Source organism: Channa argus, chromosome 20 (genome assembly GCF_033026475.1).
Source record: "Channa argus isolate prfri chromosome 20, Channa argus male v1.0, whole genome shotgun sequence".
Lineage (NCBI taxonomy): Eukaryota > Metazoa > Chordata > Actinopteri > Anabantiformes > Channidae > Channa > Channa argus.
Genome location: NC_090216.1, coordinates 15,981,881 through 16,002,855, shown reverse-complemented (window position 1 = coordinate 16,002,855; position 20,975 = coordinate 15,981,881). Strand labels below are relative to the sequence as shown.

At 38.8% G+C, this 20,975-nt stretch overlaps 1 protein-coding gene and 1 long non-coding RNA gene across 5 annotated transcripts; both read right to left on the bottom strand.

Annotated features, from left to right (window-relative positions):
* Nucleotides 1–1,356: 1,356 nt before the first annotated feature.
* Nucleotides 1,357–14,718, bottom strand: sap30bp (SAP30 binding protein). Of its 4 annotated transcripts, none has more exons than XM_067488205.1 (10): nucleotides 14,564–14,718; nucleotides 13,926–14,035; nucleotides 12,697–12,741; nucleotides 10,564–10,603; nucleotides 6,599–6,687; nucleotides 4,635–4,726; nucleotides 4,418–4,530; nucleotides 4,282–4,340; nucleotides 3,520–3,607; nucleotides 1,357–2,919 (listed from the first exon to the last, which is right to left on the bottom strand). In XM_067488205.1, the coding sequence occupies exons 1-10, from the start codon at nucleotides 14,655–14,657 to the stop codon at nucleotides 2,738–2,740; spliced, it is 912 nt and encodes a 303-aa protein (XP_067344306.1). In that variant the 5' UTR covers nucleotides 14,658–14,718; the 3' UTR covers nucleotides 1,357–2,737. The 4 variants fall into 4 exon arrangements, with proteins under 4 accessions (XP_067344306.1, XP_067344307.1, XP_067344308.1 ...); XM_067488206.1 differs by having other exon boundaries at nucleotides 1,357–2,916; nucleotides 14,564–14,717; XM_067488207.1 differs by having other exon boundaries at nucleotides 2,777–2,916; nucleotides 3,469–3,607.
* Nucleotides 14,719–18,233: 3,515 nt separating this feature from the next.
* LOC137105750 (uncharacterized) lies at nucleotides 18,234–20,482 on the bottom strand. Its single transcript, XR_010911859.1, has 2 exons — nucleotides 19,010–20,482; nucleotides 18,234–18,465 (listed from the first exon to the last, which is right to left on the bottom strand). It is a non-coding gene; the product is annotated as an uncharacterized lncRNA (long non-coding RNA).
* Between the last annotated feature and the right edge of the window lie 493 nt (nucleotides 20,483–20,975).

Below are 20,975 nucleotides of genomic sequence, written 5' to 3'. Positions count from 1 at the left end.
TTATGGATCACTGGGTTCATTCAGTGCTCGGTATACAGCCCCCCACTCACCCCCCGGCCCCCCACACCCCGCAATAAACCTGCTACAAAGATGCAGACCACAGCACAGAGGGCACCGGCGACATTTCAGCATCAACGCTGACACAAACAAAGAAAAGCTACAGAATGTTTTAAGTTCACACTGAAACCAAATGTTACGCCATGTACAGCTTTATTGAGGTGATAACGTGTCGTAAAGGGGTTCGACGGGTAACAGTAGTAAAACACCAACCTCACAGCTAACGCTAATGCTAACTACGATAACAACAGTGGGCTAACGGCTAATAAGGAAACTATAAAGTCATGTAACCATACAGCTGCCTAGTCACCTTAAAGTCAAACTCAACATAAGCTGCTGCAGGAAGAATTCCGAATATTTTTGACATTTTGTTCCAAGTCTTGCAACACATTTTGACTCAAAATGTGAGTGTAGGCAGTAGACGGAGGGAAAAGTTGTGACCTGCTCTGAACAAGGTGTTCGCTGGGTGTGTCGGCCACACCCGCATTGATAGTGTGAGCTCCAACCTACTGAATCATCTCCTGAGGGGCTGTGCAGTGTGCAAACCGCTGACCACACAACACCCAGTGGTTGTAGCATGTGTGTAAAGTGAATCTATTCCCGAACTATCGTCTCAAAGTGTAACAATCAGCTTACAAATACTCCCCGACTTTATGACAGTTTTATTGTTATACAACTTGATATGCCAACATATGGCAGTGCAAGCATGGTTCAGTTTGCTCTGTGCCAAACAATACTCCACGGATATAAGTCAATAAAACTTTCCCAGGTATGTGGAACAACATGCATTGCTATTTATACGTCGTAACATGATTCTATCAAGTCATGTATGAGGAATAAATATGTGAAATAACCTCTTTTGTTGGTTCAAACACGTGCATTGCATTTAGTGATTTGCTAACCGGTAAGTATCAATCAAGTATCAAGCGATCGAATCCATCCATCAGTCCTGATTATTATGTTTCATTGTAAATGGAACCAAAGCAAAACACATAGTGGAAGAGGCTTCAGACTTTTATTATAGTTACTGCATTTTCAGGTTTTGCAGGAGCAAGTTGAGATCAATTAAGAACATGACTTGTGTACCAAATATTATACCAACCAATGTATCATTATAAATGACTCAGGTCTACAGTATGTTGCATTGTGCTTTTTTTTTTCATCCTCTGAATAGACAGAAGTTATAAAGGTGTATTTTGTAGGTTTACATTACATTACGTTGTCTTAACTAGGGGTCCTGGTGGCTCACTGATAAAGGCATTGGATTGGGATGCAGGGTTAGTATCCCACCCCATTAGATGTAAACCCGACCAGCCACCACCTTTTTTTTTTTTTGTCCTTTCGGCTTATCATGAGTTCGGGGTCGCCACAGCGCATCATTGGCCGCATGTTGATTTGGCACAGTTTATACGCCGGATGCCCTTTTCTGACGCAACCCTCCCCACTTTCTACCAGGCTTCGACCAGCACTGCACAGCTGGGGAGGGGGAACGGGCTGTTAGGGGTTCAATGTCTTGCCCAGGGACACTTCGACATATAGCCAGCACATTAATTATGCAAGTTTGGGTTAAGAGTAACAAGAAGGGATTTTTTTTGCATATTTTCAATGCTTAGTTTAAAAGGCTGCACCCAACTTTGCTATTTAGTGTGAAAGGCTATGAAAAAATGTAGCTATTATTAGCAATTTCAAGTACAAAAATGGGAAGGGATTTATTTATTTATTTTTAATCTTTTTTCACTTGTACACAAGGGAATGGGAACTTTGACAGTTTAAGACTACTTAGTCTTCAGAGCTTCTAAAACACTGCAACCCCCTGACAAGCCCTCAAATAAGTGTCAGATAGGGAGACTTGGTTGAGGTCAAGCTCCACCTAGAACACACATGCATTCATGAAGGGCAGACACTCAAATTCTACATGTGCGAGTGTCAGTGGGGCTACAGCCGCCCAAGGAATTAGTGGAAGCTGTGCACAGAGAAAAACACAGCTTTCAAGTATGAAGTGGCCTCATTGTTCAAACAACAAAACTACGATAACCCAAATGAAAAGGCAGCATCTGATCCATTAATTGACCATATACTCTCATCAATATGTATATACAAGCTTAAAAAGAAAAAATGTAGTTCAGAGCTAAAAGCCAATGAAGGAAAAGAGTTGAAAAATTAGACACTTGAATATTTTATATTTAACTGCTACAGGAGGTTGGAAAATGCTGCACCAGAACTTTGAACATAAAAAAAACAAAAAATATATACTTTTTCAAATATTTCTATCAGATGTGGTTGGAATAAATGTTCTTACTTCACCATGTTCTTGTTTTCCTTAACTGATTTAAACTAACAACTGTTGCCAACATTTTTATATATACATAACAAAAAAGAAAAACTGAGCACAAAAACTGCTGCATCACATTTCAACACCTGATTCAATAATGCAGATACAATCCAAGAGACATTGGGCAGTAGGTTATTAAATTAGTCCATGTGTAAGAGAGAGCATTTGTACGTTTGTCCTAAAAAAAAAAAAAAAAATGTACAGCATATGTCCATCACTTTATTTGAGCTCTCTGTTGATTCACCCTCATGGAGTGTGAAGACAATGCAAACTGTCCAGCTTCACGTCAGTCTCCGTTTGGAGCAACTCATTCTTCCAGACAAACATGTTTCTGACTGCTCAACATGTTCACTGTTTTGCTTTCTTGAGGATGGTGCCCACAGCCGAGATAACAGTGGTCTTGGTGCCGCTGGCAGTGGTTGTAACAGAGACGACTGCAGGCAGGGTTGCTGTCGTCGTTATGAGGGTGGGCTGGGCCAGTGTCACAGGAATGGCAGAATCCCACTTGCTTTTCCTCTTCTGAGCCTCTACTTATTTGCACAAACAGAGGAGAAGTGAGAGAGGTGAGCTCAGGATCTGCAGGGACACATGACTGTTATCCTAATCAGGGTTTTCCCTGCCATATAAAATTGTAGGCGCAGTGCCTAGTAAAAAGCTAAAGTAACAAAATATTCAGGTGAAATTTCAGAATGAGTATAAACAGTCTAATTATAATGAGTATACACAATTAGATGTTTATGCTCTTCTAAAAGGAGAAAAAAGATTTACAATGCAAAGGTAAGCTGAGAAGGATGATCTCCCTGTCAACATTTAGCGTTTGGCCTGTGATTGGTGTGGGACAGATGTTAACTGCTAAGCTAGTTAATCGTCTAATCGGGTAGTTCTCCGTTTCCTCAACTCTGGATCATAGTTGAGTAAATTATTTTCTCTCCTCTTGCCATAAAATGACTTATCATTTGCCTGTGTGTGTGACTTTAGCATCAAAGTAACAATGCAAATCCACTTAAATGTGTGTGCTGAGAAGCAGGTGTGTTCAGGGACACTGCTAAGTGTAGTAATGCAGTAACATGTCAAATTACCGTGTCTGAGAGGAGCTTAGACTGCTAGGTGCTGCAGGGTTGATGGTTTACCTGTGGCTGTGCTGGTGGTGCTGCTGGTGGTGGATGCTGCTGTGCTCGAGGGGTTGGTGCCTTTTTTAGTCCCAGTGACAAACTCAATCTGTCAAACGCACAGAATATTACAACATTTACATAAATTTGGTGTGTTGGTCCACGTGAGTCTATCAACCACAATAGACTGCAGCTGACCACAGTAAAGTTTCACTGGAGCATCGTAGTTAGAGAACATTTGCATTGATCCCTATGCCCAGTTCATTTCACTAATCAAAATCTCACATCTCTGATATAAAACACTACTGTAGCCCACATACCGTTAACAGTAGATAATAACTGAGCAGCTCTGTAGGATACAAGTTCAACCAAGTCCAGTTTCTAAGGTGAAGCTGCTGGAATGATGCTTCTGCTGATGACGGCAACATGCATCACTCTGGTTTCCAACCACATGAGCACCTTTCAATCTTAGCACTGTCACGCTATTTGCCTCTGAATAATTGTTCCACACATAAATAGCAAAAGCAAAAACGGTTGACAAAGACACACACACACTATAATACTAGTATTTACACTGAAATCAAGTGAAAAACATGAATGCTCAGCTGAAAAGCTGCGCTAGGTTGGGCCTGAGGTGCTGTTACAGGAGCAGAAGTTGGCAATGCCGATTCCTGCGCGTGTCTGATGAAGAATGTAAAGTAGAAATTATGTGCAGCTGGTGGAGACTTGCCCTTGACGCAGACAGAGTAGGGAAATAATGCATGTCTCTGTCGTTAGTCTTACCTTGGTCCGCTCCTTCTTGGCTTTCTCCAGTTTGTCCATCTCTACTTTCTGCGCTTTGGCTGGAAGAACACGACAGTATGCGTGAGTGTTGTGCTGTAGTCAGACAGAACAGGGGAGAAGAAATGGACTTACTTACCTAGAGCTTCATAATAAGAGTCTTCTGACCAGCCATGAGGATCAAACATGTCTTTTGGGTAGTTAGTTCCCAGTTCGTCAATACCACAGTACTGAATGAGCTTCTCATAAATACTAAAAGACAACATGAAAAACCTATAAACGCTCGAAGACTTTATTAATTTTAGCTGGCCACAAACAAAAATGAACAAATCAGTATTGTGTAAACAACTCTATACCTTGGGTTTCTGAATTCCTTTTTTTTCTGGATGTGGCTGTTTGTGTCAAAATCTCCATGGAGCTTCCTCTCATACAGCTTGTGAATCTTCTCCTGTTACAAAACAAACAAATCAATGAAGGACGTGGGGAGCTGAGCACCTCTGCACTGACTCAGCGTCCTACACTCTAGATTTGGCAGGACACACTGTCACTTCAATAACAAAACCTATATGTATGTGTATTTTCCTTAAACATTCCAATTCCCTCACTTCTAAACAATTATAGACTACATTTAAATCAATTAAATTTACATCTCCACTTATGAATTTTATTTGAAATCTACAGCACAATAAAAGGTAAAAGCCACCGTATAAGAAAATCCTACTCAGACTGATGTGAAAGGAGTTGTTGTATATGGTTTGATACCTACGAGAAATATTTAACAACCAGGTTCAACTAAGCCACTGGCAACTGGCAAATGCAGCCACGTCATCCACTATGATAAATAAGACAGAAGTAAGGAATGCTGCTAAAAATAAGTGCATATTAGTCCTGCTCCTGTTGCTAATGTCTATAAGGTCCGTAAATTAACATTTGATATTTTTATACTTATTTGTTATTATGTGGAAAATTCAATATAGGATTTCTGAAATGACTGGAGGTGTGTGTGTGTGTGTGTGTGTGAATTAGTGTCCAATTACTTTTTAATTATATACACAGATGGACAAAATAACACATGAGAGCAGCTTACTAGCCAAAATAATTAAAACTTTTTTTTAATTTGCAGACCATATAACAGGTAACTTGGCATCAGCTAAGTAGGTATACTGATCTACACAATCCATTTAAATGAAGGACAACAGTACATTTCATGATTTTTCTTTTATCCATATATTTTGGAACCAGAAAAGTAGGGATAATAAGAATCCTACATTTTTTAAGCTTCAGCCATATTAATGAATAAGTCAGAATATCTTGACCTCGCTCTCGTCTTCTTTTTTAATTTTTTTAAAAAGCTGCAGGTCAGCGAGATGTTCTGATCTCACTGAGAGGTCATGGCTGCAAAACGCATGAGGAAACTTCACTAAATGGATAAATTTCAGAAATAGTGACGCAACGTTAAAAAATAAATAAATAAAAAGCCGTTTATATGTACAAACGCAATATTTGCAAATCACAATAAAGTGCATCCTGCATGTATATGAGCTCGAGCTCCTTTGTGACTTAGGGGCAGGAATATCCAAGTTTTTATGGAGAAGGTGAATCATTAGTTGTTCACCTAAAAGGTGAAGGGAGTGTCGGCCCAGCGGGAACACTGCTGAGCTGTTCACTTACTAAGTCAGCTGTGTGTCCTGACCTGCCTCGGCTCCACACAGAACAAACCTGACTATAGTTAACCACACTGAATGAACTCGGGAAGGCAGAGCAGTGCTGATGACAGCCAACTGACAGAAGATGTGTGTTGGTTTAATTACAGGGGAGAGTCTCAGAATTTATGTAGCCGCCAGAATTTATTTCTAACCCCAGAGGGAACCATGAAACTTCCCAATTATTCCTTTGGCATGAGGAACTGGTTGTTGACTGTATCAGCAGCAAGAAGACTAGTCTCTGGATGGGCCCTTAGAACTCTATACCTTAACTTGACATATTACATTTTAAAACCTGCAAGTGCAGATTGTGTCTTTTTAAGCTTTACTACCTGGAAAGTGTCATCTACTACCTGAAAGTGTATCTATGCCATAAAATAACCAAAGAGCGTGTTGAAACGGGTACCCAGACTGCTTAGTCAAGCTCTCAGAAAACCCACAATCCTAACTATATTCATAGACCCTGTCGTCTGGTCTGTTTTACAGAAATAAAAGCTGCTTACACAAGAGGATTGCAGCAATATATTGTTTAAATAAATAAATGATGTGCTACAATAAAAGCTTTGCAGCGAAAGTTGTGTGGGTAAACTGTCTAATAACAGTGGAGGTATGTCTACCTGTAGTTGGCTGGAGCAACGTCCGGGGGGCTCAGGGGGGATTCTGATCTCATCAGGTGACATGTTCCTCACTTTCTCCGAGAACCGAGCTGGTGAGATAACAAAAACATAAATATGAGCCCTCATATGTTGCCTTGCATGTCATTACAAGCTGATTGCAGGATAACTAACAGTGGTGCTGTGTTAACGCAGTGTAACAGGAAAACCAAATGTGTGGCGACAGATCAGAAGGAAAGTGGGATATGGATATGTACTGGAGAACAAACAAAGGTTTACTGTGTGTTATGCAAACACACTGTTGGTAAATTCCTTCGCATCTTGTTCCTCATAACAGCACTTAAGCTGTGTGTCAGTTGGTTTTATCGTGCAGTGTGGTATGAGAAGTGCACGTCGGGCAGGGAGCAGATGCTGTTGGGGCTTGTAAGAAGGGAGCCTCCTGTCACGTTCTTTCCTTCCTTCTCTCCCTTTGGACCCAGCCCTTATTTTTCCCCTCCTAGCTCAACTTTCTCAATCTGCAGCAGCCAGGCATTCTCCAGTGTTTTTGTATCCCAATCAGATACACAAACTTCACCGTCATTCAGCGCTGTCAGTCGCACTTTAAATAAGTGCTGCAAGCGGTTTGACGTTGAACGCCTGAGTGGTTGTGTGCATGTGCGCAAAATGCAGGAGCTTGTACCTGCTGACAGTCTGTGCCAATGGTTGACAAGGAAGAACTTAATGGGACACGAGAAGATCGTTTTCTGTGACATCCTGGTTTTGGTAGAGAGGAACATTCCAGTAGAATGGAATGAGGTTATGTTTAGCAATAGTTTTCAGAATGCCTTCCAATAAATCTCAAAAGTGGGGATCGCCCTCACTGCTTTTACACTTTTTTTTTTTTACAATCTCAGTATTAATAGTTTTAAAAATCCATTAATTGTACATTAACTTATTTGATATTTAATAACAAATATCGTTATTAGCCTCCCATGCATTTGTTTTTCAAAATGATCGTAAGCACGAAATGTTCAGATAAAGACGTTGCAGTTAAAAACTAGACTAGACTAATTATGTGGTAGAGTAATAACTGGGGCAATATGGAAGAATTCACTGTAACTTTTTTCAGATGAGTTGATATAGTTAGTTATAATGATATAATTCAAGTCATTGTTCTTCACTTAAACAAACCTTGACAAAATCTTCTGATCTTTATAACTGTTTTTGCTCTCACATTTGCCGTCACCTCTTCTTTACACTGTGGCTGTTTGTGTTTGTCATAGTGGAACAAATCTGATGTGTTTCCAGCCTTTGTGTGTTGAGGTTTCTGACACAGCTCGCAAATCACGGATGTTTGATTCATATTTGATTGTTGCCAAACCATTTCCAAAGGACAGAGGAAGCTCTTTTTCAGATCAGCGAACAACTCTTCAAAGGTTTCATCTTGGACAACTCTGTTCTGTATGCTGTGGCGTTTGAGATGGCCACGGTAAACGCATGCATGCCAACACATAATCCAACAACTCATGGGGAGGAACTAGTGCAAATACTTATGATACGCAATATTACGATAAGATACGGCACAGCCGTGAGTACGAATTCCTGGATTTTGCACAATTAAATTCTTATAATTATGTGCGTTTATCAGATCAAACCAAACTTGTACCACCAAGTACTTAATGATGTCAATAAATGTCTGAATAGTTTCTTTGAAATTAAATGCTATCAGGAAAAAGTTGTTTTAAGGATGCTGAAACAACTTCTTTGGTAATGTTTTTAATAGAAATTTGTACATCTACTACCTGCTCGTGCTTTAAATGTACACCACTGATCTTTAACAGGATAAAAATGTTGGCATTCAGGCTTACACGCTTACAAAATCAGGTTCAGTAGGTCCACTGTGGGCCATCTCTTTATGTCAGCTACAATACATCTGATGACATGAATACTGCTGGTTCACAGCTAAACAATCTCTACCTGCGAGGCTGTGCCAGAGCTCAACTCTGAATGTTTGCGTGCAGACAGGATGTCTTTGTGTACTGACAATCTTTCCATTATTTTTGTTGTTTCCTTTTATCTGCTGCTCGTGTAGGGAGACAGATTAAGAAACTGTGGATGTGAATATGGACTTGCTGCTCTGATCTCTCTCATGTGTGGTAAGTTCAAAGAAGAAAGGCTAAAACTCCCTTGCAAAGAGGGCAGTGCTTATATCTGCTAAACCACATCACAGTGTTAATGTACAGTGTGTGCGCAGGTTCATACAGATTTTTCAATTCAGTTTAAAAAAGAAAAAAACCTGTTGCCTCTAACTATAAAAACCTGACAAGGCAAGCCCAGTGACTCACAGGCATTAGGTGGTTTTTAATTAAACTCGTTCTCAAACACACTCATGCGCACAGTCACAGACAATTAAAAACTGTAGCTGCAATAGGGATTTAAAATTGTGGAAACCTGCTAATCCACTCTAGACAACTGGAGATTTGCTCGATAGTTTTGCAGCATTGTGGGACAAACTCTCATAAACACCAAAATAAACTCAGTAGCCTCAGCAGTGACAGTGAATAAATCACATACTGTGTAAAAAAAAAAAAAAAATTCCTCTATATAATCCAGCTCAATGAGTGAGGAATATTCTCATTTAGCAGCAGCAAAGCCAAGAAGATCTCGGTGACACAGAAAGATTACATTCTGTTTTAAAATTACCATCTGTCCTTATGGAAAACAGAGAGAAAGTCACAATCTGTGACCCGAGGGTCTTTTTTTTTGAACAGACACACAATGTCTGTCCCTTCGCTGAACAAAGCGCCGTCTTTATCCGGCTGATGAGAAGCTTCTCGCCAGACGCGCTGTGACATTTACTGACAGACAAGACAAAGGAGTCAAGCTCTGCTGCACGAATCCCAAGTGTCCAGGCCAGGACTATGAGTCACACACTGCTGTTACGAAAACTAAAACTAAATTGCTCTGGTGCATTTCCCTTTCCTTTTGCAATTTGTTTGAGGCTGTGACAGACCAGTGGAAGAGTGGAAGTGGTGCTGAGGAAATTGGAGCATGTCTGTGGTCAGAAGCCAGCAAGTTCACTCAGATATTGCTGTCTATCCCATAAATGTAGTTTAATACTCCAGAGGAGAACGACAGCATGCAATAGTGCAAAAAGTGATGAAATGATTTTCACTCAGTCTGAGAACGAATCAGCTCAACAAGTTTCCAACTTGGATTCAATGAGACATTCCTTTCAACATGGAAAATGATGTACTTAGAATTATAATAATTTACTTACTATAATCAGTTTTATGCCCACATTGCATCACAATATCAAACGATTTTCCAATGTTATTTTGCAGTCAAATAATAAATCAATATCAGTGCATTGCTGCATACGCTGTGCTATCATCTTCATCAAGGACCTTCATAAACACACAACAGAGAGAAAGCCACCTGTGGCAAAAGTTTATGATCAGATCTGCTGTTTAATATGCCACTCCCTGTATCACTCATATCCTGTCTGATTCAATACACACTCACACACAAAGACACACCCCTGTACAGGTCAGCCACTGTTCACTAACCAGTGCCAGACTCTGGGCTAAAAAAAGTCATAACCCGTCTGTCATTCTGGAAAAAGAGTTCACCTGGATCTAGTTAGTAACTCACATTTGTACTGCGACAACACCTAACCGGCATAAATTTCTGATTCTCATACTGTTTCCTAGTGTATGTTTTCTTATATGGGCATTTTTCAAAAATTATTGTTTTTCTATATGGATCTTAACTTTACCACACTAACCATTTTTTAAGTAAACTGGGAGCATGTAAATTTAACAAAAACACAAGACTAAATAATGCATTTATTAGTTTAGGAAGAGGTCCTTAATGGGCTCATATCTTTTTAATTCCATATGGAATGCTATTTAATACCACATTTATGTGTATAAAGTATGATGGAAAACTAATCGTAACATGACCTAAAGGTCATATTTTACACTTACCAACTAACTCATTGGGGTCCTTTCTTTCAGTTTCTGAGATCTGTGAAAAACAAAAAGAAAGGAGAAAGAGAAAAAACAGAGGAGAGAGAAACAGTGAGACATAAAATAAGTTTATCAATTTATCCATTATCTGTCACCGCTTATCCCATTTGAGTCGCGGGGGGGCTGGAACCTATCCCAGCTGTCATCAGTCGAGAGGCGGGGTACACCCTGAACATGTCTCCAGTCTAGTTGAGGGCCACAAAGAGACATACACAGAGAAACAACCATTCACACTCACATTCACACCTACAGGCAATTTTAGAGTCACCAATTAACCTAACATGCATGTTTTTGGACTGAGGAAGGAAACCTACGCAAACTCCACATAAAAAGACTCATAAAATAAATCCCCTTTACAAAAGGAGAATCTAATTATAAAGCCTTTAGGGAGAAATAACAGCACCAGTGGCGTTTGTTCTCAGCTCGAATGGTGTTAATTACAGCGGATTGCAAGTAGGTTAATGGAGGTGGATTCTCAAAACAACCAAAGTTTTAGTTGAAAAAAAAAAAAATGTGGGCCTGGAAACAAAAACTCATTCCATTTGTAACTGAGATCTACAAATCACAGATGTGAATGCAAGAGATTGTAGAACAGAAGCAGACAGCAGAATAGTTACTAAGGAGTAATGGAAACCAGAACAGTAAATCTGAACCGTTTCCAGTGAATCCCTCAGCTCTGCTTGGTAGGAGGAGTCGTCTTATACAGCCTCTAAAAAACACTGCCTGTTGTGCCAGTACTGTGGGCATAACACAGGTTCAGCACAAAGAACAGTGCTGTTATTCATGGACATGATGTCGTCACCTAGCAACGGCATGGGAACGTGAAAGATCTGTCCTGAATACAGCTAAATCATGAAAAGGAACAGAAATTGATCGGAGGGGGGTTGGCATGGTGGCAAAAATTCAAAACAAGAAAATCAATAGCAACTGGTTTTTTAGAAAGATCCATAAAAGCTTATTAAGTTATTCATTCTTTTCTAGGACATTTTCTTTTGATCACATTTGAAAAAAAAAAATAAAAAATCTATCTATCTTTCTATCTATATACATATATCTATACCATGTGTCAGTCAATCCCCCAGGGCTGAAAAGAAACCTTGTACATAATAATGATGGAATATTATCCTCTAAACATGGTTTCCATGACTTTCTCTGGAATAATGCTCCACAGGACGATACATGCCTTTTTGAGAAATCATGATGCACATGTTTTACAATTACCATATCACAGATCGTTATGCTGCCAGTGCTGTTGAAGAGAAAAAAAACTCTCACAACAGAAAAGCTTATCAGATCTTGCTCAACCAAAGACAGGCTATTAAAAAAAAAGCCTCACACAAAGCAAACATCTTACTAGTATTGTTTCTGCTTGTTAGGTTTGTTACTCAGTCTCATTTTAGTGTCCTGTACCACACAGCAAAGGAGGTAACCAACGTGCTGTGCAGTTCACACAGGTTTAAATATACATGCAGCGTGGTAGCGTCAGTGTTGCACAGCTGTACAGCTCCATACAGTGTGCTTCGACAAACAACACCGTAGGTCAAACTCTTTACCTCAGAAGAAACGTAAGTCCCATAAAGAAGCATCAGTCAAGCAACCGGGAACATACACTGCTCACAAAAAGTTGGAGATATTCGAGTTTCGGGAGAAGTGTATGGATTCCTACATAATGGACATAATCCATGAATCAAGTTGTGGTTGCGGTTAATCACCTTGATAGAAAAGACTGTGTTATGCAATAAGTACTCAAACACTGAACAATTGGACATGTGCATTTCAAAGTTAGAGAATGTCAAATTAAGTTCACCTGTAAAGGTGTAGTGCATTTTAGATGCCTTCTGAAATTTCACCCGAAAGTCCAATATCCCTAACTTTTTGTGAGTATTGTATTTTAAAACACATGTCAGTTTCTCATTTGTTGTTTGAACATTCATCAGATGTACACAAACTCGCAGCACCCTCTAGTGAACAGGCTTCCTCATGGCATGTGGTGAACGCTTTCAGTTTTGTTGTTACAAAACAACTAAGAAATGAATGATTCATTCTAGTTCCAAATCAAGTTCATCCCACACCGGGTGGGTTTTCAAATACCTCAACATCATCTGCGTCTCTCTCCTCGTCAGATTCTTCCATTCCCTATAAACACAAAAATGCATACGGTTAACACCACTAGTTTCAAAAAGGAGAGGAGACCAGGAGGGCGAACAAAGCAAACCAAATGACTCCAAGCAACGGCTTAAAAAAAACGTAAACCCTGTTCATATTTTATGCAACAAGGTCTTTGAAAATTAGTTTTGGTGTTCCATATCATCACAATCTGACATTTACCAGTATTTTAAACAGAACAAGGTTAATATCCATTATTATTATGATTATTATTATTGTTATTATAATAAGACACTCTAAAAATGTATGACTTAGCTCAAATGTACCCTTAAAGGATTGTCACAGTTGTTACACTACTTGCATAATTATACAACTTAATAATAGAAATTGACTATAAAATAAGAGGCTCCATAAATCCTAATGGAATTAAGTTTTAAAATTATAATTCATCCCTCCTTTGTGAAACTGTTGCGGTTGAACTGCTCCTCCATTTATACTGAATGTGTATATAACTAAAGATTAATAATTACATTTTTAGTGCCTATTAATCTTCCCATTCATACTTGATTCTGTTTTTCAGCTTTTCAAGTTTTATCATTTGATGTATTTTTCACTCCATGATGCTAAAACGTATTTCAATATCTGACAGCACTGTTTGGTGATCTTTTTACCTAATCAGGATACTGATTTGCTGCCAAATAACCTACTTAGTTGGGAGATGTTTCTTTTTTAGCAATACACAACTTTTCCATTGTTTTGTTGTTTTAAGACATGTTGCAAATTCAAAAAGTAATGTAACAATTGTGGTTGACAATTTTTAAATATTAGTACAACTGTGCTTGGAATTAGCAGCTTATCAGTGTGAGGACCATCTTTGCCAGAAAATGTAAACCAGTTCACTTTCAAAAGACTTAGTAGTACTCACATTGGTATGAGGTGATAGGATTTCTATCACACAAAACTACAAATTGTGTTTTGTTTTGGCAATTACACACTGAATGCTAGAACACCCCTAATCCAACACAGTGTAGCTACTGCCACAGCTAAAATCCAACTGGTGCAATACAGTGAGCCTCCTCCTTCCCCTCAGAATTTGGTGATGCATGATCACATAAAATCCTACGATCATGTTGAAATACACTATACTGTTGTTTTTGATCTCTTGCTTGTCCGACAATTTTAAACCTGGAGGATATCTCAACTCAAATACTGACCGAGTTGCTTTCCCTGCTGTCTTCATCTCCGGATACCTTGTCATCTGGATCCTCAATTCGACTAAAGTCATCATCACCATACCCGTACACCAGACCACCTACACGTCCTTCTGTTGGCAGACAGTTGAGGATGAAGAGACACAGAAGAGACTAGAGGTTCGATAAACTACATCAGCAGCAGCTGACGCTAAAATAACAGGTTATTAAAATCTTTGTTCATACACTCCCATTAATGTAACTTATGCAAGATTAGCAATAGAGCAAAGCTACACAAAAGCACCACAAAGCCATGCTGCGTTCACTATGTTTTAAACACGCGCACGCAGCCGTAACAGAATGCTAAAAATAATGTATGAAAACAAGTTAAAAAATTGTGTCCGGTGATCTTGATTAAACTTTTATTTTTTTTTTCTATTTATTCCTTGCAATCGAAAGTCACCAACGAGTGTGTTTGACTTTATGTGACAGCGTTTTAAACCAGATCCCAAATATCTTTAACGCTATCAGTAAACCCGCTAGCTAGCTAGCTACATGCTAAGGTGCGCTACCATACGAAGTTCCGGGGTAGGATTCACGCAGAACCAAGCTCCGTTTCTTCACCAGTATACTGTGAAAACATTAAATTTGTCATTCCATACCTGTCTCTTCTGGTTCCGTGTCAGAGTCAGGCTCTGAATCGTCCCCATAGTCTGCCAAAGAGGAAAGTAGAGCACTCTTTTTACCGCTCGCCATTGCTGTAAACGATTGGTCGCATAGAAAATACGTTGGTAAAACTGTGACGCACTAAGTAGCGCAGGGAAATGTAGTTCTTTTGATGCTGAAAGCCTACAGCCTACATTTTTTAGCTTAACAATTCATTATTTTTACAAGTAAACATAACAAATAATAATTTAAACTGTCAATTAAATTAGCAACAATAACGCAACAACGATACTCCCACCACACCACCGTCAGCAAACTAAACAAATTACTGAACCTGGAAACATACTCACAAAATGTACAAAGCACAATTTTGAGGCCCTTTTACTTTAAATTAGTGTTTCCACTTTGCAATACTTTAACTGAACTACCTTTCTGAGGGATATTTTAAACTGTTTACTCCACTACATTATCTTAAAGCTGTAGCCATTCATTTTTTAAATTCAGATTAGGAGTACATAATTAAATAAATTTTTGTATTCTGTTATTAATAGTTAAGTTACATCTTCTGGATGCCTCGGAATTGCAAACTGAAATGATCTCCACCTTTACCAGCTGTCATGTTAAAGTGATGTACAGATGAATCCATGAGTAACTTGAATACAATAGTTTAACGTACAAAGTAATATATATTAAGTAGAATTTGCTGACAATATTCTTGTACATTTACTTGTGTAACACTTTGAATGCAGGTGGAATTGTACTTGTAAGAGAGTATTTCCACATAGTGGTATTGTTTAATTTACTTAAGTAAAACCATTGATAGTAATCTATGTGGGGTTTTATTTTTTATGATCACGCATAAGACAACAACTGGTAAAAACAATTGGTGTTCTGGTTACAGAAATATTTTTGCTTGTGGACATATGTTATAAGAAATCCAGAAAATGGCACAATGTTTATTTTCTTTTACTGCTACAGAACAGGTGGCAATGATCACGCTGTACAACTACACCCAATGGGTCATAGCTGCAAATACATGTACTCCTCCTCAAACATATTTATTATCATTGATATTTAAATTCAACTGCTATCTTTAGTCTTGATTCATTCCTGATGACACACAAATTAGGTGATTTGTAAGTCCAACAACATTTACATGCAAGATTAAAATTGAAGCAAATTATTGCATTTGAGTGTGAAGCATTAGCCAAATGCATATTCAAAAGTAGTCATTAATGCTGTGATGATGGTGTTCATAAAATCAAATTAAGGTTCAGAACATGTCTAGTTTCAGAACATCAGCAGATGCTATTTCATGCAGTACACTGAAGTTGAACTGAGATCTACAGCATCACTCTTTAATATACTTTGGTTTCCGTTAACTAACTGACCTAACTGACTGTGATTAAATCTGAATTTGAAATTTTGACTGATTTATAGAGGTTTGATAACATGTTCCTTATAATTTTGTGCGGTCGCTCTTTACAAACAACAAAAAGCAGTTGAGTACATTAGATTAAATGTATATTGAAAAGACTTAAACTTTACATAACTTTAATTTTGCTATTAAAAATCTGCAGTCCATTTTTCACATCAATGTGTAAAAATACATTTTGACACATTCTCCATCTTGTCAGGACCTGGCTCTTACAGTCAGTTCTCTTCCCGTCTAGATCACCCCGTCCTGGCTTGACTTTCTCTTTTTCCGGTTCTGTGTGCCTGGACTACAGCAGCATCCAAACAGAAGAGCAAAGACAACCAGAGACAAGGTTCCCAGCACAAACACTCCTATAACCACAGCCCCGCCCATTGCCCACGGCTCCTGATGCAGCCGATACAGGAACCAATGCACCCACTCATCTGGTGACCCTGTAGGTTTCTGCAACTCCAGAACACTATGCAGAGAATTAAAAGAAAAAAAAAACACATAAAAGCTCAAATTGAGAAAAAAAGGATGCATAAGAAGCTAAAAGTAAAGTTAGTGGATAAAGCTATTGGTGTTAAATTTAGTTTATACAGACTGATAACAATTCTGAAAAAGAAATAAAACATTTTAAAAGCTAATTTGATTTTCCCAGCATGTGCCATAGAAACCTGTGAATTATCACCCAACACATTCCTGTTCAAATACTCACCTCTCCACAGCCATGTCCTGTTAAATGATCCCCTCGCTGATCCCTAACAGAGTGTGAATATACTGTGTAGAGTATGAGAACAGAGAGTTTCAGCTATTGTTCTCATCCACTCACAGCTAGAAATAGCCAGAACATTACAGTTTGAGTTGAAACTCCAACGGCCTCAGTCCTCCCGTTTTCCAGGTACACTGTCATTTACTTTGTGTGGCCACAGCAAAGTGAAACCTCCTGGTTAATGTTTGCTCAAAGCTATGACCAGAGCAGAGGCACAGGAGAGATCTGGTGATAAGCGTGCATACAACAGGGCAATGTGTCACAGATGTAATGTAGATCCGAACATATTTTGATGCAAAGTAGATGGTATTTTGAGAATAAAGACATGCAGTATTTATGGAGATCATATCATGCATTCACATTTAGTAATTCTTTACAGTCAATTCTAACAAAAAGAAATGTAAACAAGTACATTTATTAATTTTTTTACAAGTACAACAACACCAGTCATGTTACCTTGACGTTTTAATTAAATCAATTTTTGTTTCAGTTAAAAAAAGTGTTACACTTTCATATAATAAGAACACGATTGTAACCGTTGTACTTCAATAAAGTTTTGGCAGGGGGACACTAGGACTCATGTAGGGGGCAAGAGAGAAGCAGCAACACTAAACTAAGTAAAAGAGGAATGTGCAGCCGTTGTGTGAGGCTGGCTGCTACTCATTGTGCTGTGACTGTGCTAAGATTTGTCCGCCGGTGGTTTTAGTAAGTCCAAGTTTGAATTTTTTTGGGTTGTATTTTAATGTATGTAGTAAAAGTAGGGGTTTAAGTAACCTGAAGTACAGTTTTTAAAATACGGGTCAGCCATAACTTTTATAGGTCAACAAGCTGAGCAGTTTTGCTACCTGTTGTAAGGTATGTTGTTTGACCAAAAATATATTATTTGGTTTAATGCTTTATTTGGTAAATGCACATTTAGCATAATCTCAGCCGCCTGCCGGTGGCTGGTTGCTCTTCCACCCATAGTATGACTATTTTCTTCTTTTCCTTTAATTTCAGGATTCAGTTTTGTTGTTCGTTAACCCACACTGACTGTTGTGGTCTCTTTATTGAAGCCCCTATGCTTAAAGTGCACATTTAATATTGAGTGGGTATTTTAAGATAACCAAGGTTACAAAGAGCTCACATTTTTCATGGGCATAGGTGGCAGAAACTGTTTTCACTAGACCAGCAGAGGACACTGTTTTCTTTTTACATCAAGTTTCTGCTAAAGTTCACTTTACAAACAAGGACCATGCATTAGAAAGGGGTTTCTCACAGTGCATGCGGTTCTTTTCAGCTTTTCTGTGCATTTTAGCAAGTTTTAGCATACGCAGTTATGGGACTGTACTGCACATTGTTACTTTGTATGGCACCCTCAGCCTGGGAACTAGCCTTCTCGCGGCCAGTGATGAAATTTTAGCCATCTCCACCCGACTCTGACACAATATTGCTGCAACTGGTCCTCTACCTTCCTCGTGTTGCGTGTTTTTTTGCCCCTCCAAGCCATCAATGAATGTGAAAAGCAACATTTTCCTTTTAGTTAACTGTTAATATTGATAATGTGTCATGTGGGTGGCTACATGAAGACTGAAGGTTCTATTTACTAGTAGAGTCTGGTCTGTCTCATCTTTGAGGTTGTAGAGGTTGGACTCTGGAGGCCCGGTATTTTGAATTTCCACAGCAGCAGCAGTGGACACAGGACAACACGATCAGGAAGAGAACCATGGCTGAAAGGAGAGGAAGACAGAAAACACAAGGTGGAGTCAGCTCATGCTGGCAATCTGCATGTGTTTTACAAAGGGGTTTCTCAAAAGTGCATGTAGTTCTTCATAGCTTTGTTGTGCATTTTAGCATGTTTCAGATTATGCACTTATGGGACTGTACTGCATATTGTTGCCTTCAATGTTAAATATGTGAATAAACACAGGTAACAAATCAACGTCCAGAACACATTCCGCTGCGGTGACCCCTTAAGGGAAAAGCTGAAAGCCGTTGATCTTTAGTATTATAAATGTATGTCAATATTACACTTACAGCCAAGTATGCTGTCCCCATGTGGTCTAAATACATAAAAAAATAAATAAATACTGAATATTAAGACATTCTTAAACCTTCAATTTGAAAAATTAGATTTATAGAATTTAAAGCTGAATGGTAACTGAATACATACAATAAATAATAATAAAAAAAGGAGCTGAAACTTTGCTGATTCCTCCCATTCTTAAAGTCGTTTAAACATTACTGAACACAGCTGTGTCAGAGATGACTCACCGACAAACAGAATGAGAATGGAGAAGGCTCCAACTTCCAGAGGACTGGCTTGTGGGAGATTTTGCAATTTGGTCCACACCCTCTGAAGAATATCCATCACCTCTTCTTTTACATACATGTTGACTCTCAGATGCAAATCGCACAAGGAAACCGGCCTCTGCAGAATTCACACTGTGATGTCTGAAAAAGATGACAGTGAATAAATGAGGGCTTCACTGTCGTACGTAAAGCTGCCCTGAATGTAGACATTATACTATTTTAATCCACAGCTCCACCCTTCACTACTACAGTTTTATACTTCTACCCTTTAATTACCTCCAAGTCTGGGAGGCATTTATACTCCTTATCCAAATAAAACTTGCTTGGAAATACTCATTATAAATCAGCACCTCTAATTAGTCCACTGATAACATCCTATCTGTATCAATCAATCAGACTGTGAGTGATCAAGGACAAGGTCTGTGTGGTGACTCCTTCCTCAGTCAGTATATGTGTATTCACACTCAGGAGGCACCAACCTGCACGTACAGTTTAATTATAAATAAGCCAAACTATTTCAGGCCTGGCATTTCAAGACTGAGGCCTGTCATCATCACTTGAGCTGCTCTATGTGGGTGAGATCCAACATTCTAAAAAAGAAGGGTTTTAAAAATCTTGTATCTATATTTTTGGGTTTAGGATAATTCTTGAGGGGAATCTACCAACAAAATGCCACCTTTCTGCTTTCCCAGTCATTTTGCCTACTATTTTTTTAAATAAATATTTGCTCACTACTCTTTATAGATTCCACATATTTTTGTTTTTCTAAGTGCTGTGTTCATTTAAACTGAAATTAAAGTGGTTTCACGGCAGATCATGTGGACTCCACTGCTGAGATGGCAGTTACTGCTAATATGCTAAGAAACAGGAAAACTAATTAAATTTAGCTTCAGTTACCGAAGGCCTTGGCTAAACTAGGCTTTATCAGATCTAGCAGCTAACAGCTAGCTTTAGGTTAACTTTCTTGCTCCTATTCATTAAAGCAGTTATTTTAACACTTACCTTTATATTGGAGACAGTTGCCAACAAATTACTTTATAAAACTAAAATGGCCTTTGTTAATTCACCGGTGTACCTAATTTTTAGGAAACCTTTTCAAAACATCAATAAAAGTTATCTACTGTGCCACAGACGTTCTGCCCTTGTGTTGCCAGGCAACATTTAATTAAACAAGAATTTGATTTGGCTGTTTGTACCTAACCTTGTTGGAAATGATTTGTTGTGGTGACCTAACTGAGGCACACGCTCAAAATAGGTGAAAGGATTTGCAATGTTTTTAACTAACATTTAGAAACCTGAAAAGTGTTTAGAGTAGGACATGAAAAATAGCTTTTGTATTTGAGGTAGTCGACCTTTTCTATCTCATAATGTACAAAAATGACTTCAATGTACAATATTATTCATGTGCACTAAAAACATATTAATTTATGGAAATAAAATATGTTTTATTTTGTATTAATTTATAACAGCAATTTATTTCAGTCTTGGAGACGTACAGAGAAGGTCATAGGCAGTTGCATTGTGTCTTTGTAGATTTAGAGAAAGTGTATGACAGGGTGCCGAGAGAGGGGCTGTGGTGAGTTCTGCTGTAGGTGTGACAGAGGAGTCCAAGGTGGAGGTGGGTCTGCATCAAGGATCAGCTCTGAGCCCCTTCTTGTTTGCTCTGGTGATGGACAGGCTGACAGATGAGGATAGACAGGAATCTTCATGGACTATGATGTTTGCAGATGACACTGTGATCTGTAGTGAGAGCAGGTGGAGGAAAATCTAGAGAGGTGGTGGTCTGCTCTGGAAAACAGAGGAATTAAGCTTAGCCGCAGTAAAACAGAATACATGTGTGTGAATGAGAGGGACCCAGGTGGAACAGTGAGGTTACAGGGAGCAGAGGTGAAGAAGGTGCAGGACTTTAAGTACTTAGGGTCAATGG